This window comes from Sceloporus occidentalis, unplaced genomic scaffold (genome assembly GCF_023333645.1).
Source record: "Sceloporus occidentalis isolate IW3139 unplaced genomic scaffold, rSceOcc1.0.p SCAF_3, whole genome shotgun sequence".
Lineage (NCBI taxonomy): Eukaryota > Metazoa > Chordata > Lepidosauria > Squamata > Phrynosomatidae > Sceloporus > Sceloporus occidentalis.
The window spans coordinates 31186564-31204435 of NW_028316983.1; the positions used below are offsets into that span (position 1 = coordinate 31186564).

General features: G+C 40.3%; 1 protein-coding gene across 2 annotated transcripts; it reads right to left on the bottom strand.

Moving 5' to 3' along the window:
- Positions 1–8034: 8034 nt before the first annotated feature.
- On the bottom strand, positions 8035–17509 carry LOC149315732 (protein MANBAL-like). Of its 2 annotated transcripts, none has more exons than XM_089518520.1 (3): positions 17470–17509; positions 13147–13343; positions 8035–9152 (listed from the first exon to the last, which is right to left on the bottom strand). In XM_089518520.1, the coding sequence occupies exons 2-3, from the start codon at positions 13294–13296 to the stop codon at positions 9045–9047; spliced, it is 258 nt and encodes an 85-aa protein (XP_089374646.1). In that variant the 5' UTR covers positions 13297–13343; positions 17470–17509; the 3' UTR covers positions 8035–9044. The 2 variants fall into 2 exon arrangements, with proteins under 2 accessions (XP_089374646.1, XP_089374647.1); XM_089518521.1 differs by lacking the exon at positions 17470–17509 and adding an exon at positions 14733–14891.
- Between the last annotated feature and the right edge of the window lie 363 nt (positions 17510–17872).

Sequence of the window (17872 nt, forward strand, 5' to 3'; positions counted from 1 at the left end):
TATTCGTATTTCCAGTGCTTGAAAAAGGACTTTTTTCTACTACAAATCTGCCCTTTACGAGAAAGAATCTGGCTGGGGGAACTGAGAATTGTAGACCCCAAATATAACTTGTCCTTCCTCTGCTTATTTCATGCACATGTTTAGCTTAAGCACCATGCCTTATGCGAAGCAGAACAACCCGCTGAGAAATAGCCCTAAACAATCAATTTTCAGTGTTTGGGAAACTGGTGGTGGTGGAGTGGGGTACCTGCCCGTTTGCAAACCTGCCCAAAAGATCCAGCTCAGTTTCTTTTCTGTGCACAGCTCTCTGCTTGGGTGCATCTGAGGCAGATAAAAAAAATGTGACACAGCAGGACAAAAAATGAATGAGGTCTGAATAAGATTAATATGGATTTTTAATGAACTGTGCCCACCAAGAGTTTTGGTCACGAGCTACTTATTACAAGGCTTCAGGGGATTTTGTGCCACCAGGACAAGAGCTGCATAAAGGCACATTGTTAACATAATCACTTTTACTCAAAGGGAGAACAAATGCAGCTGGGTCATAACCAAGCAAGGTGATTTGCAGGGAGGTATTTTGAAGGGAGTGGTAGTAGGGAAGGAAGAAGAAAAAAAAAAACACAAAAAAAGTATTTTCATGCTAATTCAGCACATTGCTATCCTAGCTGCATTTTGCTGAAAGGGAAAAAAAACAGCCCAAAAGAGGATTCACTACAGAAATCTGGGGCATTGTCCACTGGGAATTTCTGAAGTAGGCCCCACCACAAATGAACAGAAAATAACATAAGAGCACAACTGTTCTCTCAAGAAGCATTTCAATTATTGCGCCCTTCTCTCAGAGCTGGAGCCATCCCACGAGAAATAAATTTAATTTAGTCTTGCTCTTATTTATTTCCTTTCTTGGCAAAGGTGGGAGGATGGAATAAAATACACAGGAAAGGTATGCTGTTAACAAAGCAAATTAGATCTCTTAAAAGCTTCCAACAGTTTTTCTCACCCAGTGTCCTCTGAATGCATTGGGCTACAATGCCCATTGTCCCAATGGGCATGGCTGGGAGTAGTGGGAATTGTAGGTCAAGATGCCATATTGCGAAAGGCTGCAACATCTGCAAAAAGAAAAGTCTTAAAGAGGCTGGGGTATAGCTTAGCATTATATAGCTTTGTATAGACCATAAATCAGTAGGCAGGGGTTATATGAGTGCTTATCCGTGGAATCACTTTGTGGCTATTGAATGCTTATCCATGGAATCAGTTGCTTGTCCATGAATGAATGCTTATCCACAGAATCAGTTTTTGGCTATTAGATGTAATATTTGCCAGAGCTTGAGAAGCTGAAAAGTAACAATACAGGCTGGTGTGGCTCTGAGGACATGCCAAATGTTTGTTCTTCATCCTTTACTAACTTCTGTCAGCCCTACAGAGATTTGTTTCGGAGGGCTTGCAAGTTCTGATATACAACATCTAGGTAGATGTGAATAGTAGAAAATGAATGGTGGGACCTCCTCTTTGAGAAAAGGGTTAAACAAAAAAGACTGTCCAACAATGTGCCTTGGTGTTTAAAATTATTGTCAAGTACTGTTCCTAAAAATGCATCCTGTGATAATTTCTTAATTATGTTCATGCAAAATGAACAATAGATCACAAATCTGAAAGATACTGGAATAAGGGAGTTTATTGAGGCTGTAACTCTTTCACATTCAGAATTTTACTTTATCCTTTGCAATAGGCACTGTGCTGGTCATCTGTACATACCTCCCATGTAGCTGTGGCAGTCATTTAGATGACTGCTGGAGTTTATATTGTACCAGCTAGCAGAATCTACTATTGGTTGTCTGTTTCTTCATGCCACTGCCTGGGGCAGCCTGAAACTACTTACAGCATCTGGTAAAACTAAGGTAGGAAATCTATGGTACTCTACAACTTCCATCAACTCCAATTAGTAGAGCCAATGGTGATGTATAAGGGGAAGTGTGGTCCAACGACATCTCGAGGACTACAAGTTTTCCACCTTGCTGTAGAGACTAATCTGAGTCTTTGCAATTTCCTCATATTCTCATGTGAGAATAGCAATTTCATGAATATGAATGAATAGAATGTAAGTATAAATTTTTCTCCCCTCCTTCTCTCCTTCACTTTAGCTTCCTTTTCCAACATCTTGCTTAAGAAAGATACCTGGAAATTCCTACAATGCTTGCACATTTGAAGGATGGTGGTGTATGAGGTGGTGACCTTTGAGTTAAAAATTGATCCTTCTTAATTTGCTTTTTAGTGACTCTTCCTTGGGAGTTGTTTGCACTGAGAACTTATGGGGGTGGTAGAAGACTGTGTGTGAATATGGGAATCATGTGTTGACTTATTACTCAGCAGCTGATTCAGTGGATCTGCATTAGTTGGATTTTGGTCGGAGAATCCAATTAAGTATTTATGGAATATCAGAACTATCCATTCAGGGATGTAGCTGGAGGTGGGGCAAAATGAAGACATTGGCCACCCCAAATCTACCCCTTAATGAAATTTCCCTTCAGTCCCAAAATTTCTACCATTATAGACACTGATAATCATTCATACCTAAAACTCATATTTGCTGTGTTTACATCCCCTTGTAATTTTGTCTGCTCCTATTCTTTGGATGCCTAAATTGTATTTGTAAATGCTCAGCTAAAGTTTGAAGTTATCACAATGCTAGAAATTTGTGGACTGTGGGGAAATTTCATGGCCTGGGGCACAATTCTTATGGCAGGAGCAATGCCCTCATTTTTCCACACACACCCTGCCATAACTACATCCCTGCCTCCATCTTCCCGAGAGCTTAACATCAGTGTACTTTGAACTTAAACAAGCCTGTGATGATGTAGATTATTTGACCATTCTCATGTCTGTAGAAAACAGTAACTGTTACATTTTAACACTCTAGATATGGGAATAGACCAGCATTTTTGTGTTGCAGTTTGCCCTGAAGCTAAAGACCTTGCTCATCATGTTTTAACATGCCCTATATATAACAGTTTCCAGGAATGGTTTCTTTTGCCTCTAATTTAAGAATGTTCTTACCAGTTTCCTGTTACACATAATGTTTTACAATGTTGGTAATTTATATAAATATGTGGATTTGTGTATAGTTCTCTATGTTATTGCTACTGAGAAAGTTAGGAAAAATTATTTTGTCTGGATGATAATGAACAGTAATGATATAATTTTTAAAACCTGCTTCATAATCCATATCATTCTATATATTTTGAAATCAAAGAATCATAGAGTTGGAAGAGACCACAAGGCCCATCCAGTCCAACCCCATTCTGCCATGCAGGAAATCACAACCAAAGCATCCCTGACAGATCGCCATCCAGCCTCTAAACAGACCTCTAAGGAAGGAGACTCCACTACACTCCGAGGGAATTTGTTCCACTGTTGAACAGCCCTTACCTTACTGTCAGGAAGTTCCTCCTAATGTTGAGGTGGAATCTCTTTTCCTGGAGCTTGAATCCATTGCTCCGGGTCCTGTTCTCTGGAGCAGCAGAAAACAAGCTTGTTCCATCCTTAATGTGAGACCCCTTCAAATACTTTAAAAGGGCTATCATATCACTCCTTAACTGTCTCTTCTCCAGCTTAACATACCCAACTGCATAAGTCTCTCCTCATAAGGCATGATTTCCAGACCCTTCACCATTTTAGTTGCCCTCCTCTAGACACGCTCCAATTTGTCAACATCTTTTCTGAATTGTGGTGCCCAGAACTGGGCACAGTATTACAGTTGAGGCCTAACCAAGGCAGAACAGAGTGACACCATTACTTCCCTTGATTTAAAATAATTGTTAAATAATGCTAAGACCTATTTGTTAAATAGGTTTATTAGTTAAATAGGTTTATAGTTTATTTTATGTGTCATTTATACATTCTGATTGCTTTGTATTGCATGTATTTGTAGAGGTCCTTGGCAAACTGCAATAAATATGGCTGACTGTATTCATCTAATGAACATGTGCATAGAAGGGTAGAAAAAGGCTCAGATTTTATTGAGCCAGCCTATAGAAATCTTCTGTGCACAGATCGAATGAATATATAGCAGTAATGCTAATTTTTTGAAGCACAGGACAGTATCACCTTGGTACTATAGGCAGTTCCCAAAGCTGTTTGTCTAGCTTTTGACCCCTCCAGACCTCCTGGATTTACCTTTTTACTGGATCCCCAATTACCTCTTTTGGGAGCATCCAAGAGACACAGTTCACATATAAGTAACTGTTGAGTCCCCCCTGCACTGTTTTAACATCAAAAATGAAAATTTTTCAAAATTGGTACTTGTAACCACTTCACTATTTTATTTATTTTTAATAGTTCATGCAGCCCTGGAGGGTTCCAGGGACAGGAAATTTTCTCCTGGATTTGCTATAGTTGCCACTCCTAAAGTGTCACAAAATCTTTGTGGACAGTGAGCAAATCTGTCATTTCAGAAATGCAGAGTAACTGAGCTCCCTGTCAGTTTTACACTATCTAGGCCACAAGACAGCTCCTTGTTACCAGAAAGAATACCCAAAAATATGTTGCAGTTCTTCCAAGTCACGCAAGGTGAAATGGCTCTGGAGATAGAAAGTGAGATATGACCTCATTTAGTAATGAAATATGATGAAACCTGCCTCCAGGAAAAGTAACAATGAGGGTTATTCATCTGAAGCTGCTGGACAGGATTACTAAGCATACCAAAAGGGTATTGACCCATTACAGGTGACAATCCTGTATAATGTGTAGTAGAGAACTTTCGGCAACACAATCATTGCTGCACAAGCAGTTGATTCATTTTAACTGGGCTGGAATTCAGAATTTCATTTGTTACAAGTTAGCTTTACGTTACAGTATGAGAAGGTCTAAATATGCAATAAAAAACCTCTAAGCAATACAATAGAGGCAGATAAAGGGCCATCCCTCCATCCCAAGTGCCATCGCTCTGGCCTCAGAGGGAGAAAATAAGAGGCAGCCACAGCTCCACCAGGCCTAGCTCAGAGGTAGAAGAAAGGCCCTCTGTCCATTTCAACTGCCTCCATCCTAGAAAGAGAAGAACTGGCTGTTTCTGATTGACTTAATCCCTTCCCCGACTGCCATCCCCTTTTCTTGTGTATCCTGTCTTTTTAGAATGCAAACCTGAGTAGAGTCTCAGGTCTATAAATTGGTCTAATTACCAATTTATAAGCCATTCTCAGAACACTTCTGAAGAGTTGGGTATAAATAGAATAAATACATCAAAATAAACAAGCATGGGAAGCTCTAGAGGTCAGGGGGACAGGAGGATATATGACAGAAAACCTGCTTGGCTTTCTATGGTATGGGGAGGGGGGCAGATTCTGTAGCCTGCGATTTCCACTTCACTGCCCCATTCTTCAATACCACCTATGCACACATGCATGCAAACCTTTGATTTGGGGATCCCACAAAGGTTCACAGAATTTTCACTCCTAGCACAGAAGTAGGTTGTTACTGAATTCATAAAGGCCAATGCAAAGCTGGTTGAAAACTAGGATAGTACTGTTGCCATACATTTGTTGTTAGCTGCTATTGAATGATTCTCAACTCATGTCGACCCTGTGAATGTCTCCTAGCCACCTTAGTCTCTACCTCTCTGCTCAAGCCCTGCAGGCTCAAGCCCATGGTTTCCCTGATTGAGTTTATCCATCTGACATGTGGCCTTCCTCCTTTTCTACTTCTCTCCACCTTCCACAGCATCATTGTGTTTTCTGAGTTGTGCCTTCTCATGATGTGGCCAAATTGACAGCCTCAATTTAACTATCTTGGCTACTAGGGAGAGTCCTGGCTTGATCCGTTCAAGGACCTATTTGTTGTCTTTTTAGCAGTCCATGGTATCCTCGGTACTCATATCTCAAATAAATTAGTTTTCTTCCCATCTGCTTTCATCACTGTCCAGAATATGGAGAAACAGAATGTTCTTACAGTTCTTACACTTCAGATGATGTTCTTACACTTCAGATGACTATAGTTTATAATAGTAAGTACATTTCTGCACTGCCTATCTGTTCACTTAAGCACTCCCTATGTGTAAACTAATTGCCCCCAATAAACTGGGTACTCATTTTAGTGACCTACAGAAGGATGTCAGGCTGAGTCAACTCTGGAGCTCTGCCTGGGATCGAACTCACAACCTTGTGGCTGTGAATGGCTGCAGTAAGGCATTTAACCACTGCACCACCAGGGCTCCCTGGTAATGATACATGGCTATAATGTTCTTACACTTCAGATGAAATGTCACTTCTAATTCTTTAAGAGTATTCCATAGCTTTTCGTGATCTATGCAATCAAAAGCTTTGCTATTGTTTATAAAGCACATGCTAATTTTCTTCTGGAATTCTTTGGCTTGCTCCATTATCCATTGTATGTTGGCAATGTGGTTCCTAGTGCCTCTTCCTTTCCTGAACCCCACTTGGACATCTGGCAATTCTCTCTCCATATATGGTATTTCATAAATACTTAATTAGATTCCCTGACCTAAATCCAACTAATGCAGATTCACTGAATCAACTGCTGAGTTCAACACTTACATTACAAAATATGTCACTAAACAACAAAGTTAGAATAATCCATGTTATCGAATTACTGATTTCTGTGTATTGCTGGGACAGTTGGATAGTGAAGAAAATTGATAGGAAGATCAACTTATTTGAAATGTGGGATTGGTGAAGAAATTTACTGATATCATTGACTACAAAAAAAGACAAATGGGGTTGAGCACAAATCAAGTCTGAACTCTCACAACAAGTCAAATTGAATAAACCAAGGATACAGTACAGTACTTTTGAAATATCATTACTTGACATAGTGGAAAAGATGATAATGCTGGGAAAGGTAGAAGTCAGTATGAAAAGAGGAAGACCACAGTACATGTAGATTGAGTGTACAAGACCTGAAAAAGGTTGTTGACAACTGGGGTTCAGTCAACATGGAGCTGATGGAGGTCCCTCATTGATTGGATTTCCCTAGGTTGAAGCCAACTGAATGGTAAACCAGTGAACACTTATATCTCATTGACTCAATGGGACTACTTTAGTTGGAACTAACAATTGGATTCAGAACTCTGTACATTAGTAAGAAAATGAAAATGGGTTCAACAAACATGAAAGTGGCACCTGATGTATCTTGGCCCACATCAAGTGCCCCTTGGGATGAGCATGTGTCCATTTCACTCCAGATTTGTTTTTCTAGGCTTCCTTGATTGTTAATTCCAGAGTGAAATTGACAGGCATCTTATTTTTTTAAAGACAGTCGGATATGACATGGGACTTCAAGAACTTTATGTAGTAGGATGTCTTAGCAAATAAAATTAAGTTTCTGTCTCTGTGTATGTGTGTTTCTTTGTGATTACAGCCACAGAATAATGAAGGAATCTTTTAGGACCTCCTGAGGTCCTCCAACGGTCCTGGAAAATGACATTGTCACTGTGTGTCTTCCATGTTTGAGGCCCCAACATGGTTATGGGGTGGTTGTGGCGGGAGGAGGGGGTGGAGATACTGAAGGAAGATTAACCTTGCTCAAAGATAGGGTGGAGACATTTTGTAGTTCCACTATGGTAGAACATTACAATACATCCCCCAATACATTTTTTCCACTTCTTGAAACATTTTGTTTTTCTCCATGCTGTTAATATTTCCCTCTTGTTTCTCAATTGACACATAGCCTTTATAATTCTGTACCTGAGTTCTCTATTAAAATGAGTAGTGTACGTAACCGAATGAAATCTCACGTATCAGAAGGATTTACATCTGTCCTACTGTTGTCTCTGTGGGTTTTCACAAGGATGTAAGTGCTTATTTTTCAGTGAATATGAATCATGGCTCCTATGAAGTCAGCCCACCCGACTCCTTTTTTTAAAAAAAAGAGCACTGAAGTATGTTTCAAAGCAGAGACAAGAGCAATGACGTATGTAATTAGGCACAAAGTGCAGGGGAGATAGTTAAAACTGTCAAAGAATACTCAAGAAAAGCTAAACTCAGACACAGGAATTATTTTTAAGAAATAAAGTAAAAGACACAATAATCAGGCTGTAATGTCAGGTATATTAAGCATATAAATGAAATACAAAATAAAAGAGTTGTAGTGTTTGATCCTTTTGTCTTATAAAAAAGCATGAAAAAGAATATGACAGAGACAAGCAAGTCTATTGTCCTGTTTCCTTTTATGGGACTTTGACTTCACATCTCAACAACAAAAAGGAGGTGACTGTCCTGGACTACAACCAGCACACACAAACACACGCCAATAAGGAGGGCTCAGCAAGGTAATTAGCTCTGCAGCTGGAAATAGTCCACAAACCTTGCAGAGATTGAGAGAAAGAGCAAAGCCAGGAGAACAGAGATCACGATAGTCAGTCCTGTCCAGAGTCAGGTTCGCTCAAAGGTCAAGATACACGGAGCCAGTGCAGGCAGCAGTCACACCAAAGGATCATGCAATAAACTCTGGCACTGAGTTAGCATCTCACAGGTGGTTAAGTAGGAGATTCCCTCCTCAGTGCCAGCTGAGGCTTGTTTGCCAATTGCCTCTCAGCAATCCTCCTGGACCTGCGTCTGCCAGCACTCTCAGCCCTGCATTGCCTAAAGGAGGGAACCTCCAGGCCTGGTTCTTCCCCAGAGTCACCGCTAGGCTGCTGTACCACCAGAAGAATCCCATCAGCACTAGGACCTGGCTGAACCTCCTCCTCTGGGGCTGGGAGATCAGGGCTGGGCTCTGGCAGAGCAGAATTAACACCAGGTGCAGCCTCAATTACCCCTTGCTCTGGAGTAGACCCATCCTCCTCCTCATCCTCAGAGTCCTGCTCTTGGCTAGCCATGACAGTGACCTTAGTACAAAAGTTCAGCAAACCTTACATATATTTACAACAGATCAGACAATAATAATCGTAAACATTTTAGGAGGTACCTCCACTTGATCCAAAACCAAAATGAGCACAATGTTATTAAAAGTCTTTACAGTTGTTTTTCACCAAATATTGTCTCCAGGAAAGCTTGCTGCTTGCCATAATCTGGTCTTGAAAATATATTATGAAGCTGTTATCGCTTCTTCTTGGTTTCTTTCTTGGGCTTCTTATTTAATGATGCAGCAGTAGCTTTAGGTTTCTTTACCACTTCTGAACTTTTTGTCTCCAAGTTTTCGGTATCCTATTTGTTTAGAGAAACAAAGTCAGTAATTTTGGGCATGCATTCACAGATGTTCACACACTAAAAGCAACCCTAAGCTTTCATATGGAATTCTGTTCATCTATGAGAATACTATAGAGGTGGGATAGAAAAGGGAACACTATTTTTACCTGGTTTAAAAACACATTATTTAAAAAGTAAATGCAAAAAAACTGATTATGCATACTGATCCAATGCAGTTTGTCTTAAGTGACTGAGTACTAAGACTTAATTCCAAGGAAGTGTGTATAGGACTGCATCCTGCTTACATTTTAAGAATATAGTGCACCCTTGGCTTACGCAGGGATCTGTTACGGAACCCCACCCCCCCCATAAGCCAAAAAACGCGTAGGCTCGAGCCGTGCATGTGGTGGCGGCGCACACATGCCCCATTCATTCAAACAGGACACGCCACCCCACATGGCTCTACACAGGTTTGAGCATATGCTCAAATCTGCGTATAGCGCACCCGCGTATGATGCAGGTGCACTGCATACTGTACCTCCAGTTTAGGCAGGAAAAAAGAGGGAGGGCTTGATGTGAAAACAACGAAGAGCTGGATAAGGGTTAGAAATCAGGAGGAAGCAGAGAAAGCATAAGGAGGGAAGGGTTAATTGGGCCTAGACGAAGGAGAGCAAACAACAACAAAAATGTGTATAAAAGCAGGATGCTTACTGCAGGTTAATTCTGGTTGATATATTTTTACTATGAAAACCTGTACATGCTCACAACACATCAAAGTCTACAGGCTGGATCTAGTTAGCTGAATTCAGTTCCCATTTAATTAATGGAACAAATTTGCAATGACAATTTCATCATTTCATCAAAAGTTGTTCTGATAGGAATTAACATTAACTAGTTCTGTATAGGTCCATCCCAGTGGTTTATATTATTTTGTCACTACATGTAGCAAAGTACATATGAAAAGGGCCTACCAAGTTGAAATCTTCAAGAGGAGAAGTTGTGTTAACATGTTGTAGCAAGAATGCCTTAAGGGTTAACCAGTGTATTATACCCCTATGTGTACATTTTCATGGAGTAAAGTTAATTTTGTCAGATATGATCTTGGGCCAATGAAACTAAGTGCCTGAACAGACAGGCCAAAATAAAGCTGCTTTGGGTCACTTTGGAGGTATGCTGTTTAAATGACACACGCATCGTAAGAGGCCAGAAGCTGCACCAAAGCTACACTGCAGTCCTTAGGACTGGAGTGTAGCTTTGGAGTGGCTTCTGACCTCTTAAGACGCATGCATCATTTAAACAGCATACCTCCAAAGTGACCTAAAGCAGCTTTATTTTGGCCTGCCTGTTCAGACCCTGAATTTAGTCCATGGAAGCTTCTATTGGGGTGAGCAATCTTCTAGGCTTTGGGGCATATATTGGTTTTATTCAGGGTCAAGGAGAGGGGAAAGACCATCATCTAACTTGCTACATCTACAATAGTTGCTGTCAAATTTTATGGTAACTGCGGTGGTTTACTATGGTGAATATAGAGCTAAAAGACAGGAAGAAAGCAAGAGAAAGAATAGGAAGGATGAAGCAAAAAAGAGAAAGCAGAGAAAGATTTCGCTAAGGGAAGGGGATCGTGTGATGAGCTCTGAATTGTGGCAGTGACTGTGTCACCAATTTTGAGAGGTATATGATACAGCTTTGTACTTTTTAAAATTAGATGACCCTCTTGCCTGTTTATATGATAGTATTCCCCAATCTGAAAATCTCTTGATGTGCACAACAAATTGATGTGCTAGTTGGAGGCGACAGAAGTTATACTTCAACACATCTGAAGGAAGCCAGTTTGGGGAAGATTGCAGGATAGAAAATCACAGTTACTCTACATGGGAAAGTCAAATGTTTGGCATGGTAAATAGACATAGAAGTCCACCTTTAGGGCTACATAATTCATAAGAGTTTCAAATGCCGAGGCCCTTCAAACAGTTAAAAACATTAAAAAGAAAAAGAAAACTTGGCTTCTCAAGCTATCAAAGCAAAATAAAAGAGAAATTAACATTTAATTGTGAAAAGCAAACAAACAGAATAATTTTCAAGTAATTTCCCTGCCATAACTTCTTACCCACCTAATCTTATTTGAAACCTGGAAGATTTTACATTTTAAAATCTAGGAAATCAAGGATACATTTTTCTTTCCCATCACGCAACTGCTTTGCTATCATCTCTGATCAATGACAGCAGAAAACATTTCTTCCATAGGAACTAAAGAGTCATCATCTTGTAGAAAAGAAAAGAGAACCGCACACATGATTGGTAACAGAGCTAAGCTCCCAGAAGTAGCCACATAGATGCACAGATTGTTTTTCATCATTAAACAAGCTTTTGTATAAATATTTTTTAGGCTTTTGGATAATCAGAAAATCAATGTGTGCCAACTGGAAAAGGCCACAGAAAAATGGTAGAGATATTTGCAAATGTCAAGTCTCTAAGGAAGTGCGGATAACACTGCACTGGAGAGAACAGCTGACAGTATCTTTATCATCAAGGAGTTTGGCTTGAATCTCTCACAAGTAAATGGGTTATTTCAATTCATGCTCATGTGGTATTCTAAGAAAGGAGGCTTGGCTTACTTCCTAAAAGATGTGATTCACCAAAGGAAGCTGGCCAAAAGAGAGTCAGCCCTCTCACAGAAAAATGGAGCAAGAAGCATTATTTATTCAGGGACTTAAAGTTCACAGGTCCTGAAAGATCACTGCTGCCTTCTAATGTTCAGTTCAAGGCAAGGCTTCAAAGACATATTTTCCTGCATATAAATAAGATGCTTATCATGAAAAAGCTACCGAAGCAGGTAGCACCAATACCCTGGCCCAGGAGCATCTTGAGGTTGATATGGTTGACCTTCTCTAGCATATACATATACAACTCTCAACCAAGTGGCATAATTCTTCCATTATCCGGCAACAAACGGGAAGTGAAACTCATTTATTAAAACAATATAAAGGGAAGCAAACCTATGGAACCCACTGGTCTTTGCAGTAGAATTAGGGTGATGTAAATTCTCAACTGCACCACTTTTTGGAACAGATTAGGACTACTCAGACTGCAAATGAATTAAGCCCCACATCAATATTCTGTACATTTTTAGTGCAGAATGAGTAGAGTGTGCCCTATGGCTATATAAGCTTCAAGTAGCTCAGTTGGGTGGGTATCAAACAGGGGTGGATAAAGACTATAAAAAGAGTAATTCCAAAATATATTGCAGTTTTGGAACCTGCCTTTTTTGTGGAAAGCCCTAGGCCTAAAATGGAGGACTTTAGAAACCCCTGGTGACGCAGTGGTTAAATGCCAGTACTGCAGCCATTCACAGCCACAAGGTTGTAAATTCAATCCCAGGCAGGGCTCCAGGGTCCACTTAGCCTTGTTGGGGGCAATTAGCTTACACATTTTAAACAGCTTAGGGGATGCTTAAGTGAACTGGAAAGCAATATAGAAATGTGCTTGCTATTGGTATGTATCACTTAAGTTATTGGAAAGCTGAGTTTTGCAGACATGAATGTTACTGCTCCTAAGCGCCATAGCTAATTTGCTGACATATTACCCAAACTTTTAGAAAAACCACTACATTAATGAAATATCAGGTATGAAACAAAAATTATTAATCACAGCATAGATGCTAATATCAAGGAGGGTTGATCATCAACTAACTGGAAGAAGAGGTATTCATCTCAGTTTTAGATGCTTCTGCATCACCAAGACCACAAAAATAGTCTGGACCAGTTACGTTAGGGAAAATTGTTACTCAAAATTTTAATTCTTAATTAAATTTTAATTCTTAATTTACTCTTTTGTCTACTGGAAGAGTAAAGCAAATAATGATCAGAGAGTTATTGCTCTATCAGCCAAAGGTGACCACTACAGAATACCATCAATACATTGAAAAATTATTAACAATCTTGGTGAGAATTTGTATCAAAATAGATTACACATCATCATTACTACTGAATTAAACTAGTCTATCACTGCTTACCATTTTGTGTGTCTTTGGAATAGGAAGGATTATGGCTAACACACAGATGAGCTGGAAAATGGCACCAAAGAAAAGGCCATAGTGTAGGATATTTTCCAAGAATGTAGGTTCTGGAATTTCAGGGGGTGAGAAGTCCAGCTCAGCAGCCATGATAGTAGTCCACACCTCTCCCTCCAACAAGTTCAGATTCCTTGTTTCTGCAGTGAAAAGAACCTATATTTCAATTGCACTTTCTCTTCGCATAAAATCCAGTTTGCACATGTTCTGACTGGTGCCAGTTAACCTGATGATTACATCTACTTGGCTGGTAGTTTATTTATTTATTTATTTGATTTCATAACTATGCCACTTTCTTCCAGAAAGGACCTAAGGTAGCTCACAAATAAAACCTTTTAAAAATTTTACAATAAAATTTTTGGGAACAATTAAAATTAACTAAAAACAGTACAAAATTACACAAACAAACAAAAGTTAAAAACATAACTAATTCTGCAAGGAATTCCAGTGCCAACTATATCTTTCAAAGCCATAAATGGTATCTCATCAACCACAAATTGGTTCATCCACAGAGGTTGGCTAGTGAGGCCTTCCTACAAGTCCTACCGACCTCAGAGACAGGGGCCTTTTGTGTTTTGGCATCAAATTCACTATGTACAGATCCATTATGTCTCCCTCTTTACCACGTCTTTCATGATGACTGAAATCTTATTCTAGTATGTTTCCATCAGTTCATGGCCTGAATCCATTGTCTGCAGGCCTGCTATCACTAAATATTTCATCCATTGTTTTCTAAGCTTTATTGAAATTGTTTGATGGCTGATTGTTTAGAAGGCTTTTAATTGGTATGAACTGCCTTAATTGCTTTGAAAGTGGAAAGGCAAGATAGAAAATTTATAATTAATTAATAAATTTAATTGAACAGCTAATTAAGTGTTTTGCACCTTTGAAATTTCAAAAATCAAGGATTAAATATATCTTTTGCAGCCCCCAAACGGAAGAATCTTGAAATAAACAGCCAGACTATCTAGCGATGGAGAGTGGTACAAACTCATCTAGCTATTTTCCTTTAGTTAGTTGCACTGCTACAGGCCTCCTCAGGGCTCCCAGATTCCTCATGAGGTTCCTGAGGATGCCATTTGTATTGTGTGCCACCCAAAGAAAAAGAGCTGGATATGACTCTAGTGTTTCCCCTGTTTTCCAACAAAACATAAACGACCATCAAAGAGAGGTAAGGCTGCCACACTGAAAAGGTAGGTTGGGTCCAAACTCCGATGTCTATCAAATATGGCAGCCTAAAATCTTCCCTTCAAAGCTCCTTTTTTCTTTTAAAATTTACTCACCAGGGGAACTTCCTTTATTTATTTTTTTAAAGTCTCATAAGGGAAGTAGCAAAATTTAAGGGGTGAAACTGCTGGGGAAGGCAATCCCCTCAAGAATACAGATTGAATTCCAAAGTGCAAAATGCTCCAAAAACCAAAACATTTTTAACGAGTGGCTGAGACAGTGACACCTTTGCATTCTGGTGGTTCAATGTATACAAACTTTGTCTCATAGACAAAACTATTTTAAAAATTGTATAAAATTACCTTCACACTATGTGTATATGGTGGATATGAAACATACACCAAAGGTGATAAGGCTTTGGGTTTTGTTTTTGTTTTTTAGAGCCGCTTTGCTGCTAAAATCCTGAAGAAAAGCTCAGATAAGACCAGAAATTCCAGATCTATCCAGTGCTTTAACTAGGACTGCAAGAGAAGGACAAAGAAGAAAAGACCATAACTTAGTGTTTGGCATGCTGAAGATTCACGCTTCAACCTCTGCCATTCACTGCCACTTCAAAAAGACCAGGTAGTTCTAGCATATGGATGGATAATCAATTTCCTTCCAGATCTTGTTGAATTGCAACTCATAGCACCCCATACCGATGGGAAATTTTGTATCACAACATGTACGAAGGCATAAATTGCCCAGCCCTGCAACAGCAGAAAATATTAAAGACCTTTGCCAGTGACTAAAGAGAGCTGCTGCCAGTTAAAAGAGTTACAATAAGAGCGTACTAGATGGACCAATAGTCTGATCAGCTCCAATAGTCTGATCAGCTACCCAGAAATCTCCTTCACTGAATTACTGTTTTTTTTGTTTGTTTCTTTTTTGAACTTAGGTGGCACCACTTCCAGTTGACTTTGACATGAAGGCATACAAACTATGTGTGTCTCTGTGTGTGTGTGTGTGCGCACACACATGTATGTATATAGAATAATAGAATCCTAGAGTTGGAAGAGACCACAAGGTCCATCCAGTCCAACCCCCTGCCATGCAGGAACTCTAAATCAAAGCATCCCTGACAGATGGCCATCCAGCCTCTGTTTAAAGACCTCCAAGGAAGGAGACTCCACCACTCTCTGAGGGAGTGTGTTCCACTGTTGAACAGCCCTTACTGTCAGGAGGTTCCTCCTAATGTTGACATGAAATCTCTTTTCCTGTAGCTTTGAATCCATCGCTATGGGTTCTATTTTCTGGAGCAACAGAAAACAAGCTTGCTCCCTCCTCAATTCGACATCCTTTCAAATATTTAAACAGGGCTATCATATCACCCCTTAACCTTCTCTTCTCCAGGCTAAACATCCCCAGCTCCCTGAGTCGTTCTACATAGGGCATGTCAGAGTAGAAAGTACTTTTGTGTGCAAATGTATAAACGCATGCTTGCAAATATAAAATATGCTCAGTTGGAGTGTGCGGTACCATATACAGTTGGCTGTCAGTATACACAGATTCCTTATCCACGGATTCAACCATCCATGGTTTGAAAATATTTTTAAAAACATATCTAAACTCCAAAAATCAAACCTAGATTTTGCCAAATTATAATAGGTACACCATTTCGCTATGACACTGTATATGACTTTGAGTGTCCATGGATTTTGGTATCCATGGGGTGAGAGGCAATCTTGGAACCAAACCCCAGTGGACACCAAGGGCCCAGTGCAATGACAATGATTATGTGTGCGTGTGTGTGTGTGTGTGTACACACACACACACACCTGTCCCTCCATATTCGCTAGGGTTAGGGGCACAAGACCCCTGTGAGTATGGAAAAACCGCAAATAACAAAAAACATACATTTTTACCTGAGAGGACACCACTCTAGGAATCTCTAGGTCCTCCAGTGCAGTGATCAACATCCAACAGACCCTGACCATAGAACTGCACTGGAGGAGCTACAAAGGCCTAGTAGCATATTCTCTCTAGGAATCTCTAGGTCTTTCAGTGCAACTTTTAGTTAAAGTTGATCATATAGAGTTGCACTGGGGGACCTAGATATTCCTATATATGCCGCTTTGATCACATTGGAAAAGCGGGGTAAAAATAAACTTATTATTATTATTATTATTATTATTATTTTATTATTATAATATTAATCAAATCCGTGAATAATCAAATCCACAAATATCAAAGCCACAAATATGGAGGGATGAGTATATATATAATATAATCCTTGAGTTGGAAGAGACCTCAAGGGCCGTCCAGTGAGTCCAAGCCCCCGCCATGCAGGAACTCACAACCAAAGCACCTTCAACAGATGGCCATCCAGCCATATATATAGATGTGTGTGTGTGTGTGTGTGTGTGTGTGTAATAATGCTTTGGGCACCACTCTTTGTGAAGCAACCCCCTTCCTCCCACTTTTCTAGCCCCGCTCTCCATTCCTAGAGGATTTTCCCCCCTTCATTTTTATGCTGAAACAGAGAAAAAACAGTGTTTCCTGACCTACTTTCTTTCTCTTACTCCTCCAGGAAAGAACCAGGAGACTAACTGCTTGCTCAGGAGAGAGAGAGAGAGAAAGAAAGAGAGAGAGAGAGAGAGAGAGAGAGAAAGAAGCCTTATTTCTGAGGCCATTAGGGAAAGAAGGAAAAGGGGTGTTGGGGGGGGGGGAATAATAAGAAACCTTGAGGCAATTTCTAGCAAGTACTGGGTTAAAAACCAGCTTTGCTGGACTTGTATCACAGCAATGCATCACGCAGAGGCTGGTCTTCTAATTAGAAAAGAGAGAAGAAAACTGTGTGCTGCATCCACACTGCAGAAGTACCATGGTTTGATAGCACTTTCACTGCCAGGGCTCCATGCTATGGAATTCTGGGAATGGTAGTTTGTTGTGGCATGGAGTTTGTCCATAGCATGGAGCCCTGGCAGTGAAAGTGCTATCAAACCATGTTCTTTTCTGCAGTGCAGATGCAGTTCTAGGCATTCCTTGCACAAAGGACATTTTGAAGCCCCTGAAAAAGCATACTATAATTATAGCTCATTCCCAATATATCTCTCTTACCTCCAGCCAAAACAGCAACCCTCTCCCCTGGAAGTGCTTCTCTTCTTGCAGGGAGTGCTTCCGCTTCTCCTCCCTTAGCAACCGGCGGTTGTTAGGGAGGCGCGGCCTCTAGTCATTCATTCATTCATTCCTTGCAAGAGTTCTTCTGAGAAAGTGCAGAGCGCCCTGCTGCAGTGTGTGTTGGGGCTGAGAGGGCGCCCCCCTCCCCAATAAAGGAGAACCTATCAAGGGGTTTTTCCTTGGCCAGTTGGTTCATTCAGAGGGGGGTTTGCCATGGCCTTCCTCTCTGAGGCTGAGAGAGTGTGACTTGAATACTAATTGATCCCTTCCCACCCCCTCACCCCCCAATTTTGGGGTGTGGACAATCCCAAAATGTAGTTGTCTATAGTGGATTTCTCTCACG

Bases quoted from the DNA above. Each gene is read 5' to 3' on its own strand.
- LOC149315732 (XM_089518520.1), bottom strand. From the start codon at position 13,296: ATGGCTGCTGAGCTGGACTTCTCACCCCCTGAAATTCCAGAACCTACA. The intron at 9,153-13,146 runs GTAAGCAGTGAT...CTAAACAAATAG, and splicing joins TTCCAAAGACACACAAAATG to GATACCGAAAACTTGGAGAC.